Here is a 15,381-nt window from a genome sequence, read left to right on the forward strand (position 1 = left end):
GCGCGAGCGTTCCCCGCGGTCCCGCCCCCGTCCCGGTCTTCACGGCAACAGGCCGCGCCTCCTCTGTGCTGCGCAGCCGGGATGCCGCGGCGACATTCGCGCAGGCGCAGCCGGGGCGGCCGGCGGCTCTGAGGGGTGTGGGGATCGCGCTCTGCCGGCACCCGCCGCCTCCGTCTCGACTGGAAAAAGGGGACCCCCTGCGCTGCCTGAGGGGAAGGGGGTGTCTCCTCACCTCTCCGGAGCCCGAGCTCTGCGGCAGGTACTGTGGCTGCCCCGCGCCGGCACCGCCTGGCGCCTGGGGCCTGCACAGGGTCGGGGGGGTCTGAGGGGGGAGATTTGGGGCCGCCTCTGTGTGGTGGGTCAGGACTGGGGGGGGTGCGGGGCCACCTCTGTGTGACAGGGGCCGGGATGGGGAGGGACATGTCGGGCCTCTTCTGTGTGAGGGCGGTGTGAGCTGTGGGGCTGCCGGTGTGTAACGGTGAGGTGTGGTTGCGGGGAGCCGTGAGGCAGCTTCTCTGACAGTGGGGGCAGCTGTGGAGACCCCCCCGGGGTGGTGTGGGGGGGTGGTGTCTGGGGGCAGCTGTGGAGGCTGCCTGCGTGTGACAGTGGGGTCTGTGCAGGGGGAGCCCCGAGGGTCCCTGTGCGTGGCAGGGGAAGCTGTGACACTTGTCTGTGTGTGACAGGGCTGGGGGGGGGGGGGTGCCGAGGGTGTGGGAAGCTGGGGCTGTGTGTGGCAGAGGGGATGGCGTGGGGGGAAGCTGGGGGGTTTGGGGCAAGGGGAGGTGTGTGGGACCTCCCTGTGTGGCCCTGGGGTCAGCGCCTGCTGGGGTGTCAGGGTGAGGCCTCCCCTCATGCCTGTGCCTTAGCAGAAGAGGGCAGGGGACGGGGCAGGACGTAGTTCAGTCTGGAGGTGAACACCCCACAGCCAGCCCCCCTCAGCGAGTAGAAAGGGACCAAATGTCCCTTTGATTTCAGTGTCCTAACAGTGCAGCTTCTGCTTCTGCAGGAGGACGTGGTTCAGGGAGAGAGGTTGGGAGTGTGAGGGTCGGGGAGAGGATCTCTGCTCAGGGCTGCTCCATTTGTCAGTGTGGGAAGGGAAGTCTTGGGGCTGAAAGCGTGTGAAAAACCTGTCAAAAAAACTACCAGGCAATGTGCTCTTGTAGAATTCTCCCGGTAATCCTGATGTTCACTCACTATTTCACCGTTGAATCGTTGTACCAGTAAGAAGGCAGTAATGTAAAGGTGCAGTATTTGTCCCAGAAAGCAAATTCTTTATGTTCCCATCTAGTGCAGAATGATGTGACAAGTTTTTCAGTGAGTGGCAGGAAGGAAGAGTCGCATATTTTGGTGATGGGACTAGAAGAAAAAGTCAGGTGATGAGGTGACAGTGCTGACAGTAGAGTTCATTGAAGAAATATGACCTATTTTTCCTGGTAAAAAGAATCTGGTTTTTTTAAATATGCTAAACATGACTCTGGCTAAAGGAAAAGTCCATTTACATAGTCTGTTTTAGACTACTGCTGTTTTTTCTTTAATCATGTGCTGACTGAGGGTCTTACTGTACAAAAGTTGTCAAATTCTGTCATTTCTCTGTGTTTGTTGTTGCAGATCATGGCAGCAGAGCAGAGTCCAGCAAGTTCCGTCATCGACAGGGCCGTCAAGATGAGGAAGGAGATGGAAGCCCGGAAAGTGGTCTTGGCCTGGGGGCTCCTTAATGTGTCTATCGCAGGCATGATCTATACTGAAATGTGCGTGAATTTGTTACATCTGAGTCAAACAAGCAAAGCCTCCTCCTTTGTATCTGCCTGAATGTTTCCTGGGACTGAATAGTTGCAAAAGGATAACTTCTTTGTTTTCTTCTCAGGTCTGGAAAACTCATAAGCTCCTATTACAACATCACCTACTGGCCACTCTGGTATATTGGTGAGTTGCTGCAGCATTTAAATTAGTTTTCAGGGTTCTCTTCTTTTATTCACTTGTTCAGTTTTATTGCTGGAGAGGTGGTCTTTAAACCAGCTCTTTTTTTTTTTTTTTAAATTGTTTTTTTTTAAATTTAAACCAAAACTTTGGTTTGCTTTCTGCCATCTCCCTTGAAACTTGGAATTTCTTCCATTTTAGTGACAGGTAAGGAGTGTTAACAGCTTTCTTAGGTATGGAGAACTTATTTGGTGCATTAAATCTGTTTAATGTGTGGAGTAAGGCTTTGGGGGACACGGCAGATTTTACTGCCGTGTCGTACCGTGGGCGTGGATGGCATTTCACAAGAATTAAAGTTTGTTTCGGAGGAGCAGACTCTAAGCCAGCTGCATCAAACGTGATTAGAGGATGAAGCAAGAGGAGGAGAAAAATCCTGAGATGAGTGACAGATGATTTGACAGAGGATGGTTTTTGAGAAAGACTGTGAAACTTAATTGTAGTAGATTTGGAAAATGACTGTCTGTCTTTAGAAATTCAATTGTAGCAGTATAAATTACTCTCAATATAGAAAGGAAAATTATCTCCGAAGGTTCTTACATAAAAAGGTGAAGAAATCTTAGATATTGCCCAAACTGGTACTTCTTGACAGCACTAATAATGACCTGTTTGTAATAGGCATATGCCCATGTTTGCAAACAACCCACTTTTGTTATTCCCCACGCTCAAGCTACAGTAAAAACTTCTCTGTTTCTTCTAGAACTTGCACTTGCATCTCTGTTCAGCCTGAATGCCTTATTTGATTTCTGGATGTACTTCAAATACACGGTGGCACCGACCAGCTTGGTCATGAGTCCTCGCCAGCAGACCCTGCTGGGGTTGCAGAATGCAGGTGGGTGCAATAAACATCTCCGGCAATCTTTTTTAATTCTTCTTTTTTGTTTCAAGATGGTGTCTCTCTCAGCGGTGGGATTCTTTAGTGGAGTGAGTTCTGAATGGCCTCATCTGACAGGAGCGGTGAACTGAATTTCCTGCAGCCTATTAAAATTCACAATGTCAAGTGATAATTTGATGAGTGTTTGTGGGGAGAACTGGTGGGGAAACAAACACAGAGACGGTGAACAAGGGCAGGATGAGAGCGGCTGCTGAAGGGCAGAGAGAGACTTGAACACTGGGAGGTGTGACAAGGAATTTGTGACTTATCCATGGAACTAGGAGCAAGGCAGAGAGCGCAGGTTTATATTTTATTTTGATGTCCTACTGCTGTCACGCTGGGTAACGAGAACCAAATGAGAGGGGCAGACAGACCTTCGTGTGAAGTCAGAAAATGAGCCTAGAGAGCGGACACTCAGAAAACTTTTGAAGATCCAAGCAAAGTTCTGAAAAGAGCCTGACAAGGTAAATAGACCAAAAGCAAAATGCTAGCACGGTAGTATTGCACTCTGCTGGTCTGCCCCTAGGAAATGGGCAGCAGGTGGTTATAATGCTGCAACAACAAGGTTCAAGCATCTCCTGTGTTTATTTGCAGAGATAAATTAAGACATTCAATGCCTAAAGATGCCCAGAGTAGGCAGGTGGACGAGCTGATGAAATAGAGACCCCCCCCTGGGTTACTCAAGGTGCCTGGTAACACTGAACTGAAATCTGAAGCTGCAGGATTCGTGCTGAGTTGTGGTCCTGTGTCTCAGTCTTCTCTTTTTTTCTGTCAGTGGCTTGACTGCGGAGTTCTGTAGGGACACTGGTTTTTCTAGCGTCCCTTCTAGCATCTTTTTTAAATTGCCTTAAGATAGCGTTGTGTCTGCGTTTGAAGGGGGGAGGAGAGTTTGGGGCTGCTGCATCCACAATGCTAATTCTGTTTTTCCTCCTTGCAGCGGTACAAACAACTCCACCGCGTGAGCTGGCGGCAAAGAAAGCCCCGTCTCTGACACCTTCTCCTCCGATCCAGGGCCAGAGTGTGCTGAGTTACAGCCCGTCCCGCTCCCCAAGCGCCAGTCCAAAGTTTACTACCGGTTGTATCCCAGGGTACAGCCCTCAACTACAGGCTCTGTCAAGCACCAGCGCTGCTTACGGCAGTGCTGGAACCTATTCCCCAGGCAGCAGCTACAGTAAGGTAAGGACCAGGCCAGCTCCCGAGGGTACGGTTTGGGTCTGTGCTTTGTGCCCTGTGCCGCTGAAGGGGAGCAGCAGCCAGCGGAGAGTTGTCTGTGTGTGTCTTTGCTCCTTTGGCAAAGCAGATCTCAGTTTGTCCTATCAGGATCTGTCCTTTTTCCCTCGTGTCACCTCATTGGGTTGGAGCAGCTGGTTTGTTTCAGAACAAAGCAAAAACAAGAAATCAAACTGTCAGCGCAAAGGAGACCAAAAAAACCCAACCCAAACCCCAAACAAGAGTCTTTTGTATTCATGTCATTTACAAATCAAGGTGGAATTCTGTCTTCTTTATATGATACAAGCGGTTTTTTTTAATTTGCCCAAGGTTTCCAGCTGCAGCTGCTCTCCTAGCGGGTCACCGTACCCTACTAGTGTTGGGCCAGTGGAAAGCAGCAGCTTAAGGTCTCGTTACCGCTCTTCCCCTGTTCTGTATAATTCTCCTACGGGCGAAGAAGATTATATGACAGACCTCAAGGCACTGCACACCTTCCTTCGGAACGAAGAACAGAAGCAGCAGAGAGTTCAACTAGGTAAAAAAACCAAACTGATTTGATCGGAAAAGCTTGGTCAGGAGAAGGGGTTGGGTTTATCGGAGATTGGCTTTTACAGATGAAAAAATTCGCAGAGGATTCCGGCGTCATCTTACTAGTAAATAGACCTAACTCGTTTATGGTAATCGCCTGTGACCTTGGTAAAAGTGGCTGCTGACTAGTTTAGTCCTCTCCTGAGTGATTAGGGCGTGATTTCTAGCTGTCTCTGTGGCTTAGGATCTTCAGAAAGTTTTCCTCCAAAGTTTTCCTGGGGATCGGATGGGAACGTGTGCTGATAGATTGTCTCTGTGGCATTTGTTGGCTGTAGTGGCCCGTGATAAGCTGCCGGGCTCTGTCGCCGTGTGATGAGAGGGATATCTTGTGGAGGAGGCATTTCAGATATGGGGGGTGAATTACCTGCAGGCAGTTTTTGTCCTGGATTGGGACAATCGGGGTGAAATCGGTGTTTCTGCAGACTGACCTCAGTGTTCATGGCAGTTTGTGTCTCTTGTCAAAGCTTTCACATACTGACCTACTGTGCCTGTGCTGTTGCTTCGAGAACTTCCTGGCAATAATTGTAAGTGACTGTTTAATGAACGAATTGTTTCAGGAAGTTCGGATTCCAGCTCCCCTTCCACCAGCCCAACTTTCTGGAACTACAGCCGTTCCATAGCCGACTGCGCACAGATGCTGAGAAAGTTCCAGTATCAGCTGGCTTGCAGGTCCCAGGCACCATCAGCACACAAGGATGAAGCTGATCTGAGCTCGAAACAGGCTGCAGAAGAGGTAAATTCCACAGCAAAAGTGGTCAGGAGAGAGAACCGGGGCTGTAAAGTACACAGCTTTGTGCAAAGGTTTGGATTTGAGCTGCATCAAAAATGTGGGAGAGAGAAATCCTCTAGCACTGAGCTGTCTTCATACAGCTTGCAAGGCTCCTTGTCACTGTAAATGGCCGTTTCAAACTCTGAACTGTAGTGGGAAAAGTATTTCTCCCTTGGAGAGCAAGGCTTACACTGGATAAAATACATTTCTGATCTAAAAATGGAGTTGAAACGGATCTGTATTTAACCCAGTGGAACAGCTGGAGGATATAAAGCATAAAGCCTATACGCTTGCGTCTGAAAGAAGCCTGATGCCAAGGAATACAATTCACATGGCTTCAATTAAATTTGATCGATTATTTCCTACGTTAACCTAATGAAACTTCCTACAGTTCAGAGCAATTTTGTCCTAATAGAGCAGAGAGCTTCAAACTGAATTTGGACTCATGCAGGATGATTGTAGCGTGACTGGAGAGTGAGAGCGTTGTATGTGAAGCTGCTGTAGAAGTCACATGATACAGCCAGCAGATGTATAAGGGAAAAATGCTATTTGAATGATGTAGTTCGTATCAGAAATTGTCACAGACCCTAAAAACTCTTGGTGTTCTCTTAAGTTCCTACATGTGCTTAATAAACCTTTCCATAGGTTTGGGCACGGGTGACGATGAACCGCCAGCTCCTTGATCACATGGATTCCTGGACCGCAAAGTTCAGAAACGTAAGTCCCGTCTTAGGACAAGACGTCCCGTCTCTATGGCGAGGTCTGGTTTTCCTTGCTGTAACCCAAATTGATATTTCTGCAGTATTTCTAACTCACTCTCCTGGGCTCAAAGTGTGGAAAATTCCAACCCAAAGGTTGGGTTTTTTCTGACTGTCCTGAGCAGCATAATAAAAGCAAAATGAAAAACCTTGATCTTAGAAATAGGAATTGCTAGAGCAGGGGAAACTTAATTGCGCACAACGGCAAAATAATTAGTAAATCTAGCTTTGAATTGTCCCATCAGTCATAGCATCTATCAGGTATATAATTTTGCTTGTGTGTTTTGTGTGGTTTTTTGGCTTTTAGTAAGATTGGTGAAAAGCAAAGATGAGTATGAGATCCATGCCAGATTCCTGAGCATCTGTTCCTAAACCCAGGGCCAGCACGCTTCAGTTCCCAACTGCTGTCGCATACAAATCCCACACAAAATAGTGTTTATCAGCTTCTTGATTTCCTCAAACAATTGTGAGGGGGAGTGGCCTCATCAAAGTATAAATTCCCTTTATGGTTGGAGGGCTGTACTTTATAACACCCCTTTCCTCATTGTTCAGAAAAGCTTTAGAAAGAAAAGCTTTATCTGATACTTTCTAGAGATTTGTTTTCCTGACTCCTTTATTTGGATTTTCTGGTCTTTTAGACCTCTAGTCTTTTAGACCTTTTAGGTCTTTTACATCTTTTAGTCCAATTTTATATTGAATTTTCTGGTCTTTTAGAAAGTATTAGAGTCATTTAAACTCCGCCTAACTTGATATTCTAATTTAATTACTTTTCTCCTTGGTTGGCTTCAGTATTTCTGTTGTTAAGCTTCTTTGTGATTGTAACGGTGATGATTAGTAGGATGGAAGCTAAAGGTTGGGGTTTTTTAAACATTGTTCTTGCTTCTGACCTCTTGAATTTTCACCTTTTTCTTTCCTAGTGGATTAATGAGACTATTCTAGTGCCACTTGTCCAGGAGATTGAGTCTGTGAGCACTCAGCTGCGAAGAATGGGGTGTCCGGAGTTGCAGATCGGAGGTAGGATGAGGCTTTGGAGCCCCTGTCTTCACCCCCCTTTCATCCCCACCCCTTCTTACCCCCCCACCCCAGCCCCATTTAGTGTGCTGTAAATTCGCAGTGTCTCCCTACAAAGTCTCACTGTCTCCACTACTACGGCTGTTTCCAAATGCTTCCTTAAAAAACTGGTTTTTAAAATTCTGATAAATTCCAGTTCTGTTTTTTCTGTCACTATACAATTCTGAAAGAACTGCTTCTCTTCTTGCTTCAAATCCATATGTCCTTAATCGAGAAGTGGATTTGATAGGCTGCATTTAAATTACACCCACCTTTCGGGGGCTCTTTGCTGCGTCTCCTCAAGAGCCGCAGCTCTTGCGATGCCTCTAGAAAAACTGGTCAGTGCCACTCTTGTCCCCACTTTGTTACTCTCCCTCTGCTCTTCAAAGTCGATGTTGGTTCCTTGTAGCTTTTCTATTCTGTGATGTAAAGGCGACATCTGCTACTTCATTGGAATTGAAATGAGTGTTTGGGGTAGTGTCAGATGGTCAGTGTTTCTAGGACTTTAAGTGATGCACCAGAAAGGGGAGCTCTTTGTAGCGACGCATGGCATGGGAGGTGCTTGGGGGTCCTGTGGTGCTCGGGGCTGACCTGCGCTGGCTCTTCCTCTCTTGCAGAAGCCAGCATCAGCAGTCTGAAGCAGGCAGCGCTCGTTAAAGCTCCACTCATTCCAACCCTCAACGCTCTCGTGCAGTATCTGGATCTTACCCCAAACCAGGAGTATTTGGTTGAGAGGATCAAAGGTACGTGGTGTCACCGGACTGACTTTAAAACTCTCCCGTGACCAGTCAAGTGTTGGTGGTGTCAGATGTTCCTTCAGCGGACGTGTTTGAAGAGTCACGGTGGGGATGAGAGCAGCAGCAGAGATGTTTCTTCACAATTTTTTATAGCGATGGAAAGATGTGAGATTTGGATGTAACTTTGGGAATGTTTTTTAAAAGCTTTATTTCTCATTTCCCTCCTGCATGCTCAGGGTGCAAAGTGCTCCAGTTAATCTCTTCATTAACTAAAAATAGAAATTATCCTGTAAATTTACCTCCCTCTATTACCATCTTTACAAGCATTTCATTAGCTGAACTTTTCCTATTTTCTACACCGGAAACATGTATGAAGCCCTTGAAACTAGCACAGAATTCTGCTTTCATGCACTTTCAACCCCCAGTAACTGCATAAATCTTGTTGCTTGCAGAGCTTTCTCAGGGAGGATGCATGAGTTCATTCCGATGGAACAGAGGAGGGGAATTCAAAGGCCGCAAGTGGTACACTGACTTGCCCACCGACTCCTCTGTAAGTTTTCGCAGCCGTCTTGATACGACAGCTTAAAGCGGGTTGCCTTTCAGCAGAGGTTTTCTGGAGGGAGTAGCCTGTCAGTCTTTTGAGGAACATGGTAAAATCCGGTTTGCGTCATTTCCACAGATAATCCCGTTGCAGTCAGTGGGGTTCCCTGGGGATTGGACGTTGCGTCGATCCCAAAAATGCAATTGCGCATCTTAGCCTTAGGCCGGGCTCTTAGACTCCTCTGAAATGTCTGTCAGATAACTACAGGAGCAGCCTGGCAGGTGGGGATCTCCTTGAGATGCTTCTCTTGTTGTATTCTTTTTAAAAAGCCAAACGTCTGCCTTAACCCAACAATTTCTAATGCAAGGAAAACCTTTCACCTTGTCTCGTTTTTCTTTGCTCTAATGGATAGAGGGGAAAAATGCAGATGGAGTGGCATGAGTGCAGTTTAATTCTGTAATATTTTGTAGAAATCTGAGATCTGTTGCATATCCCACATGACAGAAGGCTTGTAGCGATGCTTCGCTCGTTAACGTGGCAGGTCAGGAGGAACAGCACCTCAGTGTAAACAATGACTTGAAAATTCAACTGAGGTGATAAAAAGTATTAAAAGGAAGACCACAGAACAATTCAGGGAAATGAATGGAAATTGAATTCATGGAAAAAAGAAGCTTTACAGTGTGAGTCTTCAGTTGAACTCTGTATCTGAAAGTCAAGTTAGGGTGATTTATTTATTTTTTCCCCACTATCAAGAGATTTTCAGTTACTTGGGAGAATAAAACCCAGGAGATCTGAATGTCAGAGCTTCACAGCTTTGCTGACAAAGATATAACAAGAGTCAGTTGCTTGGAAGCTGAAGTTGTACAAAATCCATCTTGAAATAGGATTTGATTTTCTATTTCTGAAGATGATTAAATATTTGATAGTGACTGGCCACGGAGGAACTCTGTGTCTTGATCCACAGCGGGGTGAGCAGCTCAAAAGTGTTTAAAGATCATGAGACAGAGGAGGGCACCCTGCAATGAAACTTCCAGGAATTCTGGGAAAGAAGTTCTGATCTAAGAGAGTAAAAGAAACACTTGCCATGAAGTTCTGACATTAAATTACTCAAAACAATTACTGTAAGAATAAAAAAAAAAATACAATTTTGCATTTTTGTTGATCACACTGCAGGTAATACAAAGCTGTACTATCCAAGGTGCATCTCCCAGATTTCTTTAGACTTTGGCCATTTAGCCCAGAGAAACTCTTGTTTTTTATGTGAAACAGATCCCGTTATATAGAACAAACACAGAAATTATCAGATTACAGATAATTGGGTGATGTTGCTCACATAAAATGTTGAGAACTCCCCGGGAAGGGTTAAACCACCAATAGCAGGCTGCAGTGTGGTTTTCTGGATACTTGTTTTAGGATTTTATTTCCAAATTTTGGCATTCTCAGTAAGACTCGTGGCCAGCTCAGGTTTTTCCAGTGATTTTTGTTTGGCCTTTTGTGAGGGAAGAGATTTGCTGTAATTTGGTTTCATCTGCCCTTCTGAGCCGAATCCTCACAGCTAGCACAGAACCCGTGGCTAAAACAATTTGCTTGGAGTTCATGGCCTAAATCTGCTAAATCTATGACTCTGCCAAATTCTGCAGGATGCCGCGATAGAGTTGCTCGTGGGGGAACCGAGCTCCTGACGCGCAGCATCAGTTCTTAGTGTTGTGACTGATGCTGTTTCACTTACTGGAAAAAACAAATCGGCCTTCACGGCCGTGGCGTGCTGGGCCCGTTGAAATCTCCGCTTTAAGCGTTAAACTGCCTCAGGCTCCTGAACACACAGGGGTTGAGTCAACGTTGCAATTACAAAAACTAACTAACACCTGAGATTATGGCAAGAAAGCTGCTGTATTTTTAAGGACACTAAAGTGAGAATTGTTTTAATTTTTCCAGATCGTCATGCACGTGTTCTGCACTTACCTCGACTCCAGGCTGCCGCCTCACCCCAAATATCCCGACGGCAAAACCTTCACTTCCCAACACTTCATTCAGACACCGGATAAACCAGGTACCGGCGCTCACATTGAGCTGCCCTTGGCCTCTGGGATCACGTCAGCACCCTTGAAATCCCCGACACCTTTGGAACTTTTCACTTGCAGACACTTCGAATGAAAACGTATTTTGCATCTACCAGAGCAGCATCAATCCGCCCCACTACGAGCTGATCTACCAGCGCCACGTCTACAACCTGCCCAAGGTACGGTGGTGGTAGCGGTGTCCTCCGGCTGTCAGGAAATCTGATTGGGGTCTGATTTGGGGCTTTTTTTTTTTCTCAATTTAGCCACATTTATTGACTGTTGACACCTAGGCTGGCTCAGTGCAGGCAGTAAACCTTAGCTTGGCCTTTGACCATGATGTTGTACTTAGTCTGCTCCTAAATAGTAGATTTAGTATCTGTTTAAGGTCCATACGTACCTAGGCAGTAGCTTCCTCTTGTTTGTTTTCTAACAACTTATTTTAAAATACCACATCACGTAATCCTTGATGTGTGTTGTCACCCGGGGCTTGTCCCTAAGAATCCTGGGGGGAAGCTTCTGTCCTGGTTTAGGCCCGGAGGGTAACTAAGCCCCACGCAGCCCTTCACTCGCTCCTTCCCCCTCAGCGCTGGGAAGGAGGAAAATTTAAACAAAAAGGCTCAGGAATTGAGATGAGGACAGGGAGGGGTTTCCTCACCCGTTAAAACAGGCAAAACCCCAGACTCGTTAGGGGAAGGAGAACAAGAACATCGCTTTGATTCAAACACTCACAAACCCAACACTTAACAGGCAGACTGGGACAGAGAGAAGCATTACAAAACACCTCCCCTCACCCCTCCCTTCTTCCCGGGCTCAGTTTTGTTTGAGGGTCCTGCTTTTATACAGTTTAACAAACAAATCCTATTAAAATAAAAAAAAAGGGGCGTGGAAACATCCGGTAGATCGGCTTCACTCGGGCGCATCCCGGATCTGGCCAGGATCCGGGGCGCATCCGAGGAGTTCCTGTCTTGTAGGAAACAGCTGGCTTAGGGTCCAAAAAGAGATATTCTTTATCTAGTTTTCAGAGGAAATCTGGTCGTATTTCATGCGGATAGGGTGCTGGTCGGGAGGTTCACTCAGAAGTCAACTCTGGTGCGAGGCCTGTGGGTCAGGCTTTGGTTTGAGGCCTAAGGTTCAGGCCTTTTTATGTCCCCCAAACAATCACCAAAACCCCCCAAAACCCCATCATCCAAAAATACCCAAAACCGCCAAAATATCCCGAAAACCCCCACCCACCCCCCAAAAAACAAAACTCAAAACCCCCCAAAACCCCAAAACCCAAAAGAAAACCAAAGCCCCCAAAACCCCTAAAAACTCCCAAAACCCCCCAAACCACCAAAACCCGCCCAACCCCACCAAAAAACCCCGAAAAAACCAAACCACTGAAGCCTCAAAAATACAAAAAACCCAAAAACCCAAGGACACCAAAACCCCCAAAACCCCACCACACGCACAGCCCCAGCGCAGCTTCCGCTCTCAAACTAGCAAAATTCTCCAGTGAATTTTAATTTTCGATCGATCCCTGCTCTGCTTTCCAAAAACCTCCAGCACGTCAAGTATTTAGAGATGATAACCCAGCCAAAACCCACGTTTGGTCTTTTTCCTGGCATTTCTCTCGCTGAAAAAAGCCGAGGATGAAGGCAAAAACGCCGCCAGCCCCCCCGTGAGGCCATTTTGCAGTGGCTTTCTCAACGGCCGCTTCCTCCGCCTGAAAATCCCGCTGGGATTTCTCCTCGGGGACTTGACTTCAAAGTTTTTTTTCTCTCTCTGTGGCTTCAGGGCAGAAACAACCTGTTCCACACCTTGCTCATGTTCCTGTACATCATCAAGACCAAGGAGTCGGGGATGCTGGGGTGAGTAGTGCCGGGGTGAGGGGAACATCCTGCCGCGAGGCTCCTCGTCGAGCTGGAACCGCTCCAGCGGGGGGACGGGAACGGGGCTAAAACCACCTTCGCGTCTGCAACGGTCGCGGCTTTTTTGTAAAATTGGAGAAATGTGAACGGGTGGGAGCGACCAGCGACGTCCAGATTCCGCTTCGGCCTCAAAGAGCCGCGCTGGAGTCACGGCAAAGCCCGATGCTGCGCGGTAAAGTGCCCCCTGGGGAGTTTTTCATTGAATGTTTGAAACAGGTGCTTGGCGGGTGGGGGGGTTTGGTGGGGTTTTTGTGGTTTTGGTGGGTTGTCTGTAGTTTTGGTGGGTTTTTGTGGTTTTGGTGGTTTCGGTGGGTTTTTTGGGTTTTTGGTGGTGCACGAAGGATAGTTTTTCATGTAGTATTTGAAAGAGACGCCTAAATTTCCGTGCCGTTCACTCCGACCCTGTTCATTTCTGCAGGCGTGTCAATCTGGGTTTATCCGGTGTCAACGTCCTGTGGATTTTTGGAGAGTAACATCCCCGCAGGCCGCGGCTCCGAGGAACGATGGCGAGAGGAACCGAGCAGCATCGTTCCGTTGTGGATTGACACGGACTGACTACGAAAATGGACCACTTCAGTTGGATTTTGTGGGCGGAAGGGGAAGCATTGGGCATTCCCCGGGCAGGTTTGGGGACGATATTATTTAAAATGTTTTGCTGCCGGGACGACCCCGCGTCCAAACCCCCGGCGGGTTTTCTCTTCCCGGCTCCTCGCCCCAAGGGCTCCTGTTTCAAAGCCTTTTGCCGTTTCTGTTCCGTTCTGGGTCCCCGCAGAACCGAGTTGAACTGATGCCGGGACTAACCCCCCCCTGCCTCCGGGGGCTGGCCGGGCCCTGCCGAGGGTGTGCGCAGCTGCGAGGAAGGGCCCAGGGATCTGGGCGAGGGCAGGAGCCGCCGGCGCCAGAGGGGACCGAGGGCCGATGGGAACCCTTGGGACTGGGGGGGGGGTTGGGGGGGTAAGGTGCGGGTTTAAGGGGGGGTTGGGGGGTTAAGGGGGGGATTTGGGGGGGGGTTGGGGGGTGTTTAAGGGGGTGTTGGGGGGTTTTTAGGGGTGGTTTGGGATTTGGGGTCGTTTGGAGGGGGTTGGGTTGTTTTGCGGTTTTTTTGCGCCCTTTTTTTGTGCCTTTTTATGGCGCGGTGTTTCTTGGCGCCTTTTTTTGGCATGGTTTTTTTTTTTGCTCCCTTTTTTTTTGACCTTTTTTTGCGCCTTTTCTTTGGCGCGGTGGGTTTTTTGCGCCCTTTTTCTGCGGCTTTTTTTTGCGTCTTTTTTGCGGGTTTTTGTCGGGGTTTTTTGGCGGTTTGTAGGGTTTTGGGGGGTTTTCAGGTTTTGGGGTGTTTTGGTTTTGGGGGGATTTGGGTTTTTTGTTTTTTTGGTGTTTTGGGGTTTTTCGGGTGTTTTTTGGTGCTTTGGAGGGATTTTTGTGCTTTTTTGGATTTGGAGGTTTGGGGGATTGGGGATTTTTGTGGGGTTTTTTGGGTTTTATTTTGGGGATTTTTTGGGTTTATTTTTGGGGTTTTTTGGTGTTTTTTAAGTTTTTTTCTTTTTGGGGGGTTTTTAAATTTTTTAAAATTTTTTGTTCAAAGTAAGCCCACCATCCACCTCTGGCAGCCTTGCGAGCTCTGCCCTGGCCCATGCCTCCAGTACAACCACAGCTCTGCCCTTCCTTTACCTTTCCAGTGATCTTTTCACTGGCTTTTTGGCTCATAACCTCTGATTTGGGAGCCTCACGGACTGACACGCAGCTGCAGCACCTCGGCAGGAGCCCGGGCTCCATAAACCCGCAGGCTTTTTGGGGCAAAAAAACCTACTTGGGTTTGTTTCAGAGAAGAATTGTTCAATATTTGCCAAACAATTTTTATGTTTTCTATATGGGAGAGAAGAATCTCTCGTAAATGCTGGCAAATGAAGGCTTTAGAATTGTATGATTTTAAAAAAAAAAAATATTAAGGGGAATAAAAATCCATAAGCCCCCCCCATGCTGAAGGTCTCTGAGTCGTAAACTGCCAAAACCCCCCCATTTGTACATAAAAGCTGTGAGAACTCCAGCGGGGGCGGGGAACCCCACGTGTTTTGGGATGAGAAAATGTATTTTTTGTACTGTATTTTATCTCTGTGGGGCCGGGGGAGCTGCTGGTTATTGGTGTGAACCGACCGTTATTGGTGATTCTTGTCTCCCCCGGAAGCCGCCGGGCTTTCCCTGTATTAAAGGAGTTTGTTTTAGCAAACGCTCCTTTGGGTTTTTCTTGGGGTTCACCACCCCTAAATCCATCGCCGTACCAAGGGGGGACTTGGAAGAACCGGGTTTAGCTGGGCTTGACCCCCTGCCTCCCCCCTCCCCAGCTGTACCCCGTTACTCGCCTGCAAAAGGCTCTTGATGGGCAGAAATTCTCTTTTTTTGGACCTAAACCTGGGTGTTTCTCTAGAAGCAGCCCCGGGGCCCAGGTCCCTGCGCACCCCCATAACTCTGCACCCCGATAATACCCTGCGCCTGGTCCCCAGGCACCCCCATAAACCACACACCCTGTGTACCTCAATGTACGGGGTACATACACCAATACACCGTGTACCCCGACACACCGTGTACCCCAATGTACCGTGTACCCCAATGTACCGTGTACCCTGCTCCCTGGGTACCCCAATACACTGTGTACCCCCCAGAACAGAGGAGGGGAATTCAAAGGCCGCAAGTGGTACACTGACTTGCCCACCGACTCCTCTGTAAGTTTTCGCAGCCGTCTTGATACGACAGCTTAAAGCGGGTTGCCTTTCAGCAGAGGTTTTCTGGAGGGAGTAGCCTGTCAGTCTTTTGAGGAACATGGTAAAATCCGGTTTGCGTCATTTCCACAGATAATCCCGTTGCAGTCAGTGGGGTTCCCTGGGGATTGGACGTTGCGTCGATCCCAAAAATGCAA

The 15,381-nt window shown here is 47.8% G+C and overlaps 1 protein-coding gene across 2 annotated transcripts; it reads left to right on the top strand.

Annotated features, from left to right (window-relative positions):
* The first annotated feature begins 101 nt into the window (after positions 1–101).
* LOC141924852 (transmembrane protein 209-like) lies at positions 102–13,417 on the top strand. Of its 2 annotated transcripts, none has more exons than XM_074828124.1 (15): positions 102–259; positions 1,609–1,748; positions 1,865–1,923; positions 2,675–2,806; positions 3,786–4,024; positions 4,388–4,592; positions 5,203–5,378; positions 6,060–6,131; positions 7,090–7,186; positions 7,840–7,965; positions 8,412–8,509; positions 10,436–10,550; positions 10,642–10,739; positions 12,337–12,410; positions 12,889–13,417. In XM_074828124.1, the coding sequence occupies exons 2-15, from the start codon at positions 1,612–1,614 to the stop codon at positions 12,941–12,943; spliced, it is 1,683 nt and encodes a 560-aa protein (XP_074684225.1). In that variant the 5' UTR covers positions 102–259; positions 1,609–1,611; the 3' UTR covers positions 12,944–13,417. The 2 variants fall into 2 exon arrangements, with proteins under 2 accessions (XP_074684225.1, XP_074684226.1); XM_074828125.1 differs by lacking the exon at positions 102–259 and adding an exon at positions 1,375–1,433.
* The last annotated feature ends 1,964 nt before the right edge of the window (positions 13,418–15,381 follow it).

The sequence above is a fragment of the Strix aluco genome, chromosome 5 (assembly GCF_031877795.1).
Source record: "Strix aluco isolate bStrAlu1 chromosome 5, bStrAlu1.hap1, whole genome shotgun sequence".
Taxonomy (NCBI): Eukaryota; Metazoa; Chordata; class Aves; order Strigiformes; family Strigidae; genus Strix; species Strix aluco.